Raw genomic sequence first — 15099 nt, forward strand, 5'->3', positions numbered from 1 at the left:
TGAAGTCGCTCAGTCGTGTCTGACTCTTAGCGACCCCATGGACTGTAGCCCACCAGGCTCCTCCGTCCATGGGATTTTCCAGGCAAGAGTACTGAAGTGGGTTGCCATTTCCTTCTCCAGACAGAAGTGATTCCCAAGTGACAGCGATTAGACCAGTTTGGACCTGAGGTCACCTTCCCCTTTGTCCATAGCTTTCTAGAAAATGCCACAGAAATGTTTGGAATTTTCTCAATCTATGCCTTCTAGGTGTGTCTGTATACAAATCAGTTGAGATTCTTGAGGCTTCAAATTGTACTGTGGGGCCATAAGCAGGACTTCTTTGATTGCAAATGACGCAGTACCTCAGTCTGAGCTAGTTTGAGCAAAACAGGAGATTTTTTTTTCCTTTGTGCAATTAAACAGCCCAAGAGTGGCTCTGGTGGGGTAGAAAATGCCAACTGACACAGGCAACACCAATTCAGCTTTGTTCTTTCAGAATTAAAGCCATGTCAGAATGGAGACTATAGTCCCCATTCTCCTTGGAGACAGATGTGGTCATTTGACAATGTATCGGTCAGTGGAATGTAAGAGAAAGAGGTTTGAAATATCTAGATGAAATTTTTATTTGGAGGATGCTTTCCATTCACACTCTCTTCTCCCTTCCTGGGAAGTGGCAGTTAACTAGACCCAAGGATAGAATCATGTCCACAGCTGACCCACCTGCCTGAGTCCCTGGATGACCTTTTGGGATTGAGCTACCTATCTGCCCATCTGTTTTGTTCCATGAGAGAGAAGTCAAACTTTTACCCAATCTAAGTCATTGCATTTTGGGCTCTAATTGTAACAACAGCTTCACAAGTATTTATAACATAGTAGGCTCCTGGGGCGGAGAAGGCAATGGCAACCCACTCCAGTACTCTTGCCTGGAAAATCCCATGGGCGGAGGAGCCTGGTAGGCTGCAGTCCATGGGGTCACTAAGAGTCGAACATGACTGAGCGACTTCACTTTCACTTTTATGCATTGGAGGAGGAAATGGCAACCCACTTCAGTGTTCTTGCCTGGAGAATCCCAGGGACGGCAGAGCCTGGTGGGCTGTCGTCTATGGGGTTGCGCAGAGTCGGACACACTGAAGAGACTTAGCAGCAGCAGCAGCAGCAGCAGCAGCAGCAGCAGCAGCAGCAGCAGGGTCCTGGTGGGTGGGATGGATTACCTGGACTGCAAGGAGATCAAACCAGTCCATCCTAAAGGAAATCAACCCTGAATATTCATGGGAAGGACTGATGCTGATGCTGAAGCTGAAGCTCCTATACTTTGGCCGTGTGATGCGAAGAGTTGACTCACTGGAATAGAGTCTGATGCTGGGAAAGATTTAAGGCAGGAGAAGGGGAGGGGAGAGAATGAGATGGTTGGATGGCATCACCAACTCAATGGGCATAATGGACATGAATTGGCACTAACTCTGGGAGATTAGTGAAGGACAGGGAAGCCTGGCATGCTGCAGTCCGTGGGATCACAAAGAGTTGGACATGACTGAGCGACTGGACTGAACTGAACCTGGGGTGCTAGGTCGGGGGGTTGCAAACGGTCCTGTCAGGACTCGCTTCGCTTCTCTGAGTCTCTTGGTCTGCTGCTTCTGTGTGGCCCCCACTCCCCACGCTTCTGGGCTCTGTCCATCTAGACTCTGTTTCAGCCAAACACAGTTTGAACCTTTGGCCCAGTAGTCATCAAAAGTAGCATAAGGCTGAATGCACCCACTTAGGTCACGTGTCCACGTCTAAACCCATCAGTATGTTTGAAAGAAGGCAGTGCACAAGGCTGGGCGCCTGTGCTGGTGACTGTACCTCAGGCCACGCGGCCGCCCTGCTGGAAGAAGGCTGCTTGCATGCTCTGGAAGAGAACAAAACGGATACGTATGAAGTTCCAAGTGTCAAGATTGAGTTAAAAGCAGGGGTTGAAACAATGATCTTTCCGAGTCAGACTTATCTCTAGTGAAACTGAGTTGTGTGTGGCTGTGTGTCTGACATGCACACTTGCGCACTGTGCAACTCTACGAGCACTATTTACACTGTGCGTCTCTGCGAGTCACTACTTTCTCTTCAGCAGTAGGTCTCCAAATGATTTTTAAGATCATTTCATCCTCTTTTGGTGAGAGATTTAAACTTAAAGCGTCATTTTCATTGAATGACAGTGTGATGACAGGGCTGATGGTATACTGTGTAACAAAAAGAGTTCTCCCTGTCAGAAGGCTTGATTTTTGATGGCCCCAATTTAGTCTCAGTTCCTCTATGACACATTCTAGGGCGATTCTCTTCTTTAATTGACACCCATCAAACCAAGATGGCTCAAAGTCAGTGTTCCCAGTGAGAAAGATTCCTATAATCTTAGAGTTGAAAAACCTTTGAATGTCATGAGGTCAAAGAATCCGCTAAATAAATGAATCCTTTCCTCAATAGCTCTGAGCAAAGATCACCCAGCCTTCATTCAGTCACCTCCAGGGGACACGAGCTATCAGAGTTCTTACTCCATCTTTGCCTCTGTGGACAGTGCGAGCGATTGTAAAGATTTGGGGAATCAACAGTAGCCTCCCTCCCCCTGACATCTGCTCTTCAGAAGGGGTATGCTGTTGTTGAGTCACTGAGTCAGAGCCGGCTCTTTATAACCCCATGGACTGTGGCACGCCAGGCTCCTCTATCCCCTACAGTCTCCTGTAGTTTGCTCCAATTCGTATCTATTGAATCAGTGATGCTATCCAACCATCTCATTCTCCGCTGCCTACTTCTCCTTTTGCTTTTAATCTTTGCCAGCATCAGGGTCTTTTCCAATGAGTCAGGTCTTCACATCAGGTGGCCAAAGTACTGGAACTTCAGCACTAGTCCTTCCAATAAATATTCAGGGTTGATTTCCTCTAGAATTGACTGGTTTGCTCTCCTTGCAGTCCAAGGGACTCTCAAGAGTCTTCTCCAGCACCGCAGTTCAGAAGCATCAGTTCTTTGGCCTCAGCCTTCTTTATGGCCCACCTCTCATATCCATCATGACTACTGGAAAGACTACCGTAGCTTTGACTATAGGGACCTTTGTTGGCGAAGTGATGTCTCTGCTTTTTAATATGCTGTCTAGGTTGGTCATAGCTTTCCTTCCAAGGGGAAGGGATATGCCATTTCCTTCTCCAGGGGATCTTCCCCACCTGGGGATCGAACCCGGGTCTCCCGCATTGCAGGCACACGTTTTACCATCCGAGCCACCAGGGAATCCCGAAGGGATATAGGGCTTTGTTTACCATCAGAACTGGTGACACATCCATCTCCCTTCTGGTGGAACCTGATTCAAATCTCTTTAATTCCTCTGAGCTTCAGTTTCTATAAAATGTAGCCCGGTCATACGCAGTTCCTTATTCCTTTAGCAGGATTACCATATTGCCTAATGCCTCCTTCCAAACAATGATAGTCGTTATCAACTCAAACAGGTTTCAGGAAGGCGGTGCAGCCAGCGCCAGGTGGGTGTGCAACGGCCCCCTTTCGTCCTGTTCTGTAGGTAGCACCCTGCAATGGCCATGAACATGAGCCCCACAAGGGAGGGCACCTGTGGGGTGTGTGAGAGTTTCCACGAGTCTGGCCAAGGGCTCAGAGGGTACCTGACACAAAGGATCTACTCAGCGTCTGCTCTGGGCCAGGCTTAGCGGGTATGGGTATTAATGAGGCCAAGGGTCAACCTCTGGGAAACTCACAACCGGCCGGGAAAGACAGGCTCAAACAAGCAAAATGTGGAAAATGATATCACCGCAGGCTAGGTCCAGGATGCCAGGGAAATTCGAGGAAGCAGGCAGCTTAAGCCGGGACACTATCCCTCCCCTCCTCTGCCAAGGTCAAGGCTAGCCTCGACAACACCAACCCCCAGGCACACGCACAGCAGAGGCAAAAGCCAGTCCTCGGGAGAGAGCTGGGAGTGCAGGCAGAGGAGGGGGAGACGCGGCTGAGAAAAGTGAAAGTCCCTCTCCATCTGAAAGGAGCTGGGGATCTCCGCGGGCGTGGGCGAGGCGCGGGGGCGCGCAGGGCAACTCGGGGTCCCGGGGAGGGGCGGGTCGGAGGCCCGGATCCGGCCAGGTGGGCGCGAGAGGGGTGGAGGGGAGAGCCCGCCGTCCAGGCTGTCTGCCTGCGGGCGGCCGGCGGCTCCTCCGGCCCCCCCTCCCCCGTCCCCTACCCCCTCTCCCTCTCCTCTCCCCACTCGCCCCGGGAGGCCGGGGCCGGATCCCTGAGCGCCGCCCCTCCCTGCCCCTGCCCCTCCTCCTCCCCTCCCCTCCCCCCTCCCCTCCCCTCCCCCTCCCCCTCCCCCTCCCCCCCTCCCCTCCCCCCTCCCCCTCCTCCTCCCCTCCCCCTCCGACTCCCCCCGCCCCCTCCCCCTCCCCTCTCCCCCCGCCCCCTCCCCCCTCCTTCTTCCCTCCCCCTCCGACCCCCCGCCCCTCCCCCTCCCCCCGCCCCCCTCCCCCCCCCCCCCCCAGCCCCCTCCCCCCTCCCCCCGCCTGGCAGAAGCGGGGCCGGATCCCTGAGCGCCGCCCCTCCTCCGAGCGGGCCGGCCGATGAGTCAGCTGACGCGGGCGCCCCAGCCGCGCCGGCTCCCCGCGCTCCCCGAAGTGGCTGCTCGCCGGCCGCCCACTTCCAGGCTCGCGGGCTGGCAAGCGATGCGCGCCTCCTGACGCCGCGCGGAGCCGCCGCCGCTCGGTCTGCGCTGTCTCCCCGGCCAGCCCAGAGCCGCGTCCGGACCCGAGGCCGCGTAGGGCGCGCGCTGGGCGCGGGGCTCGCCGGCCGCCCGGGATGGCCTCCGGTTTCAGTGACATCGTGAAGCAAGGCTACGTGCGGATCCGGAGCCGCCGCCTGGGGGTGAGTGCGGACCCTTCCTCCCGCCCCCCGGCGCGGGTTCAGGGTCCCGACCCCCGGCCAGCGTCCCTGGGGGTCCCCGGCGCGCCGCGCCGCGCCCTCCCGGCTGGAGCGCCGCCGGGGCAGCCGCTGGAGCCGCTCTCGGGGTGTCGCGGGTCGATCTTGGTCTCCGGGGGACGTGGCTTTCCGTCCGCGGCCGCGTGTCCGCCTCGGTAGCCTCTGGAGCCCATCGAATGGACATAAACATTTCTCGGCAGCCGTGGGAGTCGGCGCCGAGGAGCCCGGGCGGGCGCGCCGAGCCGGCCGGGTGCCCCGGAGCCCGCAGCCGCCGCCAGCTTCACTCCAGCGGGGGTGCGGGGGGGACGGATCGGCCCCGCGAGGAAGGGCGGCCGCTCTGGGTGCGAACCGGGTCAGTGACCCCCCGACCCCGGGGAGACACTTCTGCCGAGAGAAAGGCTCTTCTCGGAACTCCGGGCCGTGGACAGTGACCCAGCCCCGGCCCAGGAGCTGGCGAAGGCGCCGTGGGTAGATGCCCTCGTCCTGAGCCTGGGCAGGGGATGTGTTGCCGGAGTACACACCGGATGCCCAGCGGAAGGCTGGCAACGAACACCTGGCGCAGAGCCGGCGCTCTCTCTCTAAATGTGTGCTGAAAGGAAGGGCGGCCGAGCCGGAGGGCACTGGTGTGGACGGTGTTGGCCCAGGGATGGGTCCTCCTTTAAAACTCCCTCTCTGTGGCCCTTCTCCCCTTTGCTCTTCATTGACGAACTTCGAGAGAACTTACTCTGCTTCTCTTTGGGCTTGAGTGATGATGGCTAAGGAATTCTTGAGGGAGGAAGAGGATACTGGAATGATTTTTCTTAAAATTTTAAATTTCAAACTGCCTCATTTCTCTTTGCTTTGTGTCAGGTCTGTTTCTGCTTGTTTTTTCGTTGTGTTCTTTGGGGCGAGGGAGTTGGGGGGAGAAAAGTTTACTTTGCTAGTATCAGAAATAATGGTAATGTCAGTAATGGCCACAGGGACAACTTAAACATCTTTCTCCACAAATATATGTCATTGGCACTTTCTCTTATTTGATCGTTGGACTTGTTAATGCACTAGATAATTTTACTGGAAATTGAAATCTCACCGTGTTAAACAGCTAGACAGGAAAGCCTGCTGGTGGGAAATACCCATAACTATTGAAGGCTCTGACCTGATTTGTTCTTCCTTCCTCCTCCCTTTTCTCCCTCTCTTTTTTCCTTTATTTTCTTCCTTTCTTTCCCTGCTGGTTACCATTTTTTAGCAACTATGTCGTGTATAATTGTGAATGTACAAATATATAATTAGGGAGCAGTGTAAGAGAACTAACCAGTCCCTATCAACTGTAAGTTTCCTTGGTTTTCTTTCCTTGCTCTGCAGACATTCTGATCAACAGGAACAGCTTTTGTTAGGGTACTTAACCTAATGACTCTCATACAAAGGGTCAGAAATAATAGGAACTTTTTATTTTTCATAACCTAGTGGGCCAGCCAAGTGTTACAGTGTTACAGGGAGCATGTGAAAACACCATTCTAATTTTAGATTTACTCCATCATGTCAGTTGAGGAAATGGATGAGATATCCATTCTGTGCTAGAGAGCATTCCAATAGAAAGAGGACGTGAATTATTAATGTACAAAATGTGAATTATTCGTAAGGATCAGTTTATGCCACATTGTGACACATGGTGATTTATTTGAAAAACTAGTTGCCATAACTTTCTAGTTCATAGTAATTGAGGCTTTTTTCTGTGATATTACTACTGATACAGCATAGTCCCCTGTGTGTGCCAGTGTTTTTGGACAGGTATATGAAGGAAAGGAGGAGTAGTTTACTTTGCGTTTACTTTATATCCTATAGTGTTTGGATGTCAGCAGAAGTGTACTGTCTTAGGATTTATTCACTGTGCCGGAGTTAATACCCAAGTAGATTCTGGAATATTTATTGGATGATTGTTCATGGAGAGAAAAGGTCAAAATAGTCAAAATCTAGTTTTATTTGTTCAGTTTGGTTTTATCACCAGTCAATTTTAAAAAGTGTTCTAAATAGTATGATTTATCATTAGAAGCTGAGGAGGCTGTTGGAACCACTGCAAGCTAAAGTTTTAATGGAGGCGTCAAGAAGAATGCATTGGGAAAATAGCACAGGGACCTTCAGTCTAAAGAAAGAAATGTTGGTGGAGCTGACTGAGGCGGAAGATAGCTGAGAACAGCAAGCAGCATCTGTAAGTCTCGAAGAGTCGTAGGACTTTCCGTTAGTACACTGCAGGTGCTCAGTTCGTGCAAGCTGAACATGGATTGAACTAAGAGTGAACGCCTGACTTTGCAATTCATAAGCCTCTTGAAGAACCAGTATGACACGGTGGCTTTATTAATGGAATCCAGACAAGTGTCTGAGGATTAGAACCATGTTTAGGAGAGTTTATAATTAAACAAGAAAACAACATTTCATGGTGAGCAGCTGTTGTACCTAGGAATGCCCCTGCAGACTTGGAAAACGAAGAAAAGAGACAAACTCTCCTTCTGTTACTTGTTAGCTTTGTGACCCTTGACTTCTCTTGGCCTCTGTTTTCTTATCTGTACAGTGGATGGTGTTTAACGATGCTGTGAACTTCAGATAAGATAATATCTATGAAAATGCGCTGAAAGCATACAGCTTTGGTTCTGATTGCCTCATTTCTTTGGTATAATTAGAGATGAGTTAGGGTTGGTGGAAGGATATAGGAATGGTTGATTTCCTTATCTTTCTACCTAGAAGTGTCCAAAGGCGTATATATTTATGCGGTTTCATTGGATGCAGTTTTTACAAATGCATTAAGTGATTTGTGATGTTTTTGTTGTTGCTATTTAATACTGATTTGTTTCTCACGAGGGACCAGGAAAATATACACTGCAAACATGCGGCGCCGTCTGCAAGGGGCTCATGGCGCCGTCACAGGCCGACTGTTACTGAGTGCCTGTCCTCACTTGGCGTGCGCCGAGCCTGTGAGTCGCGTCCGACTCTGCGACGCTGCGGACCGTATCCTGTCGGGCTCCTCTGTCCATGGGATTCTCCAGGCAGGAATCCTGGAGTGGGTTGCCAGGCCCGCCTCCAGGGGATCTTCCCCACTCAGGGGCTGAGCCCGCGGCTCTTATGTCTCCTGCACTGGGAGGCGGGTTCTTTACCACTAGCGCCACCTGGAAAGCCCTGCCCTCACACACACTTGTGTTATCCCCACAAAAACACAGTATGCAGGGCACACACACACACACACACACACACACACACACAATACATTTAAGTGATTTTTCAACAAGGCGTGAGACATTCTAAGACCATCCCTGTTCAGATGGGCCTCGGTAAGTGGTCACCTTTAGTTGAGATACTAAGCCGTTTAAGTGGTTAGCAGTCAAATATTTGTAGTCTTGCTTTTTTCTATAAACATCGAAAAGCTTAGAAATGCACCTCGTTTACCTCAGAAGAAGCCTCCGTATCTTCAGGTCTTTATTCTCCAGCCTCATCTCCGTTGGTCCATGGAGCTGTCCAGTTGGGCCCTGGGGCTGCATTTGTTCAGGAGCCTTGATGGCACTGCTTTGGGGGATGGCGGGGGCGGAGGGGCGTCTGTCCATAGTTGTTTGGCAAATCCACTAAAGGCATTAAACCTGCGTTTTTAGAGGCGTGGTGCATCAGGTGATTCGCACATCATTAGCAATGGCCCTGAGTTTGAGCACACTCTGGGAGTCATGAAAGACGGGGAGGCTGGTGTGCTGCAGTCCACGGGGCCGCAGAGAGCCGGCGCGCCTGGGCGACAGAACCACGGCAGCAGCCTGCCGTGGGGCGCAGATGGCATCGCACGACTGCTCCACTCGGCCTCTCCCCTCGCAGTGGAGAGGATTCCCAGGCAGTAACTGCCAGGACGTGTCCACCCGGCGAGTCTCAGACCTGCTGACTTTATCTCCATGCAGTTCCCCTTGATTACTTGATTTTATTTACTTTTTAACATTTATTTATTTATTTGGCTGTGCCGAGTCTTAGTTGCAGGCTGTGGGATCCAGTTCCCTGACCAGGAATCAGGTGCCTCGCATCGGGCGGGTGGAGTCTTGGTCACTGGACCGCCAGGAAGTCCCTGGGCGGGAGGGTGGGTTAGCCACTGCGTCAGGGAAGTCCCCGTTTGCCTCTAAACAGCATCTCTGTGCTCTTCTCCCATCAAGCCCACATCTTCATCTGATCGGCTGCTAGTCTCAGACTTAATATATCCAACAGCCCGTTTTCTCATCCTAGCCGGCTGCTCCTGGAGTCTGTGTCTCAGCCACTATCAGTTCAGTTCAGTTCAGTCGCTCAGTCGTGTCCGACTCTTTGTGACCCCATGAATCACAGCACGCCACGCCTCCCTGTCCACCACCAGCTCCCGGAGTTCCCTCAGACTCACGTCCATCGAGTCAGTGATGCCATCCAGCCATCTCATCCTCGGTTGTCCCCTTCTCCTCCTGCCCTCAATCCCTCCCAGCATCAGAGTCCTTTCCAATGAGTCAACTCTTCGCATGAGGTGGCCAAAGTACTGGAGTTTCAGCTTCAGCATCATTCCTTCCAAAGAAATCCCAGGGCTAATCTCCTCTAGAATGGACTGGTTGGATCTCCTTGCAGTCCAAGGGACTCTCAAGAGTCTTCTCCATCACCACAGTTCAAAAGCATCAATTCTTTGGCGCTCAGCTTTCTTCACAGTCCAACTCTCACATCCATACATGACCCCTGGAAAAACCATAGCCTTGACTAGACGGACCTTAGTCGGCAAAGTAATGTCTCTGCTTTTGAATACACTATCTAGGTTGGTCATAACTTTTCTTCCAAGGAGTAAGCGTCTTTTAATTTCATGGCTGCAGTCACCATCTGCAGTGATTTTGGAGCCCCAAAAAATAAAGTTTGACACTGTTTCCACTGTTTCCCCATCTACTTCCCATGGAGTGATGGGACCAAATGCCATGATCTTCGTTTTCTGAATGTTGAGCTTTAAGCCAACTTTTCCACTCTCCTCTTTCACTTTCATCAAGAGGCTTTTTAGCTCCTCTTCACTTTCTGCCATAAGGGTGGTGTCATCTGCATATCTGAGGTTATCGATATTTCTCCCAGCAGTCTTGATTCCAGCTTGTGCTTCATCCAGCCCAGCGTTTCTCATGATGTACTCTGCATAGAAGTGAAATAAGCAGGGTGACAATTTACAGCCTTGACGTACTCCTTTTCCTGTTTGGGACCAGTCTGTTCTAACTGTTGCTTCCTGACCCGCATACAGCACTGTAGGTCCCGGTCCTTCGGTCGCCCGGGTGAAAATCAGTCAAGCAGTCAGACAAGCAAGCAGCGAAGGATCGAAGCTTCGCCTCTGGTCTCCCTCCTCCCTCACCTCTCACCGCCACGGCCAGTCCGTCACGGGATGCTGTAAGCTCTGTGTTGGAAGTGCAGCTAGAGTCCCATGACCTCTCACACCATCTGCCACTCCCGCCCTGGCCCAAGCCCCCAGATACTGCCATACCCTCCTGGTTTATCTCTCTCACTGCTCAGACCACCAGAGCCTTTCCCTGCAATCCAGAGTGGCGGGCTGCCGCCGGCTCCCAGGTCCTGTGCTGACGCAGAATGTTGGCCCTTGCTCTTCCCTCCGCCTGGAATACGGTTCCACCAGGTCATCGCCTCCTGGCCGTCTCCTCACCTCCTTCAACCTTTCTGCAAGTGCCGCCTTCTCACCGAAACCTTCCAGCCCTGCTGTCTTATCTCTTCCCTCCTTCTCTCCCTGTATCCCTTCCATTTTCTCTCTAGACTTAGCATCCACTTACCTGCTGATCTGTCTGTAGGTTTTACCTGTTGATTGCCTGTATCTCCCAGATAGCGTGTGGGACTCCGTGAGGGCTGGGACGTCTCTCTCTTCATTATAGCTGAACCCCAGTGCCTGGAACAGTTTCCAGCATGGGGACGCTCTTGATGAAGGTTTACTGTGTGGATGAATGAGTGAATGCATCATTATAGCTGGACCCCAGTGCCAGCAGGAAGAAATACTTAAAAAACGTATTGGATGAATGAATGAAACCATCAGTTATAGCTGACCCCCCAGTGCCTGGAGCAGTTTCCAGCATGGAGAAGCACTTGATGAAGATTTATTGGATGAATGAATGAATCCATTATTGCCTCCTGGTTTAAGAGCATGGGCTTTGACGTGAGACTGTTAAAATCCCAAATCAGCAACTGGTTATGTGAGTTTTGGTGAGATACTTAATATTAAGAAGCCTCAGTCTCCTGTAAAAATAGGGAGGCTCGTGATGTCCGCCCAATAGAAGATCCTCATGAAAGGCTTAACACAGTGCCTGACGCAGCGGAAACCCTCCCAGTGCTCATCACTGCTCTCCCTCTCACCACCGGTGCTGTTGGAGGGTGATGATGCTTGCGTGGTGCTGCCACACCCCTTCTCCTGCCGCAGCCCTCATCCTCAGAGAGCTCGCTCTTCAGTTAGGAAGACAGATGTAACGTCTGTGAAGCAGTTACTGTACAACCACTGGTGCTAGGTCATGGCCAGGGGTATTGGCCATCGCAGACTCTTTCCTGATCCTTGGATACGCGGCGGAAGTGTCAGGAGCAGAGAAACTCATCTGTATGCAAGTTTGGTTTGAGCAAGCTCATCAGACAAGAGCAAAACTCTGTTAATTTGAGGATCTGTTTTTGGGAGCAGGGGCAGGGGGGCGGGGCTGGCAGAATAGATTTGAAAAGTTGGTTAATTAATGGCCAAATTTTAGGCGGAAATATTTTCTCACCCCTTTCGTTTCTTAATTTCGCTTGACCCAGTCTGCCAGAGACGTTTCATTTTTCATATAGGGTTTTGGGATGCAGAGATGATCAGGACTCTGCGCATTAAGTTATATTGCTTACTAACACTGAAATCATAGGAATGGAATAAATTAACCACACGCCATGAGTACGGTCACTCAGTCGGGTCCGATTCTGCGACCCCTGGACTGTAGCCCCCAGGCTCCTCTGTCCGTGGGATTCTCCAGGGTTCTCCAGGCAGGAATGCTGGAGTGGGTTGCCATGTCCTCCTCCAGGGGGTCTTCCTGACCCAGAAATAGGACCCGTGTCTCCTGCCCTGGTGGGCAAAGTCTGCCTCTGAGCCACCAGGGAAGCCCTGCCCTCAGTGCGTGAGTGTGTGTCCACACGTGTGCGCACAGCCCATGTAATCATTCAGTAAGGTCCATGAAGCAGCCTTTTCCTTCCTCAAGGAAGAGACTTGGAGGCTGGCTTCCTGCAGTGAAATTTACGGTCAGACCCTCACCTAAGACTATTTGGCTTCCCAGGTGGCACCAGTGGTGAAGAATCCGCCTGCAGAGCAGGAGACCCAGGTTCCATCCCCGGGTTGGGAAGATCCCCTGGAGAAGGGAATGGCAACCCGCTCCAGTGCTCTTGCTGGGAAATCCCATGGACAGAGGAGCCTGGCGGGCTGCAGTCCACGGGGCTGCAAAGAGTCGGACGCGACCATGCACGCACCTGTACACACACGCAGGAATACTCAGTGTTTCAGCCCCGTCTGAATCAGCTTCACTGGTTTCATGTCAGAAGTTCTTTCCAGCTGGTATTTTAGTATCTTTATTTGATCGTCCTTGTGGATGGTGTAATTAATTATGCATAAAGTCAGCCTTTGATCATCAGCCCCAAAACTGATTTAAGCAAAGAATGGCCAATTTAGTGATTTTGTGTGTAGACATAAACCAAATTATGGACGTGATCATTTCCCCCACATCTGCCAATGTATTTTTCAATAATATTCATGAGATGACTAGAAAGATTTATTTTTTAAGCAGTTTTGTGGATCATCTTTGGTATTTTAAGAATTCAGTTTTCATTCGGGGTATATTTGCTTTCATTTATTTTAACATGCATCAGATGTTTATGCGGTGAATACTCGTGTTGAGAAGCTTAGGGAACACTACCCTAATAAGACAGATGTGGTCAACATTCGTGGGGAATTTTGGGGCTGGTGTTATTAACGTGAGATTAATATATTCACTCTAATTAAGGAAGAATTCGTTTGAGCAACAGGTCGAATATTGAAGTGAAAAGGTGTCTGCAGGTCTTTCTTTGTTTCATTTTCATGAAACGAGGGAGGGGAAATTTGATTTTCCTGTTACTCTAGGAATTTGGTTCTGACTGGGAGGAAATCAAATCTTCAGGGATTCTAAGCCAGGAAGAGATGAGTCTGCCTCCATTCTGCAAACGCCCTGTTTCTGTGAATTTCAAAATTAATAGTTTAGAAATGCCACAGACATATGTGAATGTGGAAGTTAAAATAGCTTCTTTCTAGAATGCAGATGCCTGCATTTTGGATGAGGTTTTTCAGAGCAGTTGGCAGGCTGTGTTTATTTTATGAGTGTTCTAAGCCTCTGTCAGTGCCCTGGGTCTCAGAGAATGTGTTAGCTGTGTGTGCTGTGTTACGGATAGGGTGCAAATGATTTCCTCAGGTGATGCTTCATAGCTTTTATGAGATTCTTAGAGAAATCTGGACTTTTGTGTCCCCAAACCGCTCACCTCCCACCCTGCAGATTCCCAAAACGGTGAAGAACCACTATCTCATTTTTTTAAAATTAGAGTTTTGGGAACTTTATTGGTGGTCCAGTGGCTCAGACTCCAAGCTTCCACGGCAGAGGGCCCGGGTTCCAGCCCTGGTCAGGCAACTAGATCCCACGTGCCCCAAGACATGTTCCTGGGCTGCAGCTGGAGACCATGCGTGCTGCAGTGAAGACTGAGGTCCTGTGTGCTGCAGCTAAATCGAGGTGCAGCTTAACAAAGAGTAAAATGTTAGCTTTTCCATAATCATAGGTTCACAGGGGGTGCAGGAAAAGACACAGGGACAGCCACGCCCTTCCCTCAGGCTCTCCCAGGGGTGACGCTTTTTGAATCTCCAGCATCACAGTCAGGATACTGGCATACCTGGGGTCACAAAGAGTTGGACAGGACCGAGTGACTGAACTGACCTGAACTGACTGATACCATCAAGGCATGGAGCGTCCGCCCACGGCACGGGCCTCCCCGTTGTCTTTTAAAGCTGCCCCTTCATCGCCCCCACCCCCGCCCCACAGCCCTGAAGCCCTTTTTCCGTTTCTGTGCTTTTATCATTCGTCATTTCACAAATATCATGCCAATGGAACCATGCAGTGTGGAATGTCGTGGAGTTTTTTTAAACTCAGTGTAACCCTCTGGAATTGCGGTGGCTGTTGTGGGTTCTGTGGATGTGGAGGGTTGGTGTTCAGTCGCTCAGTCATGTTCGACTCTCTTCGAACCCATGGACTGCAGAGCGCCAGGCTTGCCTGTCCTTCACCACCTCCTGGAGCTCACCCAAACCCATGTCCACCCTCTGTCGTCCCCTTCTCCTCCTGCCTTCAATCTTTCCGAGCATTCGGGTGTTTTCTCAGTGGCTCTTTGCATTAGGTGGGCAACGTATTGGAGCTTCCGTTTCAACATCAGTCCTTCGAATGAATATTCAGGGTTGATTTCATTTATGATTGACTGTTTTGATCTCCTTGATGCCCAAGGGACTCTCAAGAGTCTTCTCTAACACCATAGTTTAAAAGCAACAGTTCTTTGGTGCTTCGCCTTCTTTCTGGTCCAGCTCTCACATGCATACATGATGACTGGAAAAACCATAGCTTTCAGTACAGGGACCTTTGTCGACCAATTACTGTCTCTGCTTTTTAGTACATTGTCTAGGTTGGTCATAGCTTTTTTCCAAGGAGCAAGTGTCTTTTAATTTCATGGCTGCAGTCACCATCTGCAGTGGTTTTGGAGCCCAAGAAAATAAAGTCTGTCACTGGTTCCATTGTTTCCCCGTCTATTTGCCATGAAATGATGGGACTGGATGCCATTCCTTTCTCCTTTTCACTGCTAAGCTGTAGTCCAGGGTATGGATGTGCCATAGTTTGTTTAGCTGTTCAAATACTGAGGGATATCTGGAGGGTGCTTTCCATTTCAGGCTCTTATGAATAGGTTGATGTGAATATGTGGGCTAGGGTTTTTGTGTGAATGTAAATTTTCGTCGCTCTAGGAAAATGCCCCAGGAGTACAATTGCTGTGTGTGTTTGCAGTTGTGTGTTTATATTTATAGGAAACCACCAAACTGTTTCACATTCTACATCCACAGCAGCAACGCAGGGGTGATCCAGTCTCTGCATCCTTGAAGCATTTGGGGTTGCCCCAGTTTTTGGTGGGAGTCTCGGCATAGACGTT

At 50.6% G+C, this 15099-nt stretch overlaps 1 protein-coding gene across 1 annotated transcript in view; it reads left to right on the forward strand.

Moving 5' to 3' along the window:
• Positions 1 to 4560: 4560 nt before the first annotated feature.
• Positions 4561 to 15099, forward strand: part of DOK5 (docking protein 5) — a 147823-nt gene continuing 137284 nt past the window's right edge. The window contains exon 1 of the mRNA XM_027977348.2: positions 4561 to 4854. Coding sequence (XP_027833149.1) covers positions 4789 to 4854 — 66 coding nt within the window. The 5' untranslated portion in view covers positions 4561 to 4788. The remainder of the gene's footprint in view (positions 4855 to 15099) is intronic.

This window comes from Ovis aries, chromosome 13 (assembly GCF_016772045.2).
Source record: "Ovis aries strain OAR_USU_Benz2616 breed Rambouillet chromosome 13, ARS-UI_Ramb_v3.0, whole genome shotgun sequence".
In the NCBI taxonomy this organism is placed as follows: domain Eukaryota; kingdom Metazoa; phylum Chordata; class Mammalia; order Artiodactyla; family Bovidae; genus Ovis; species Ovis aries.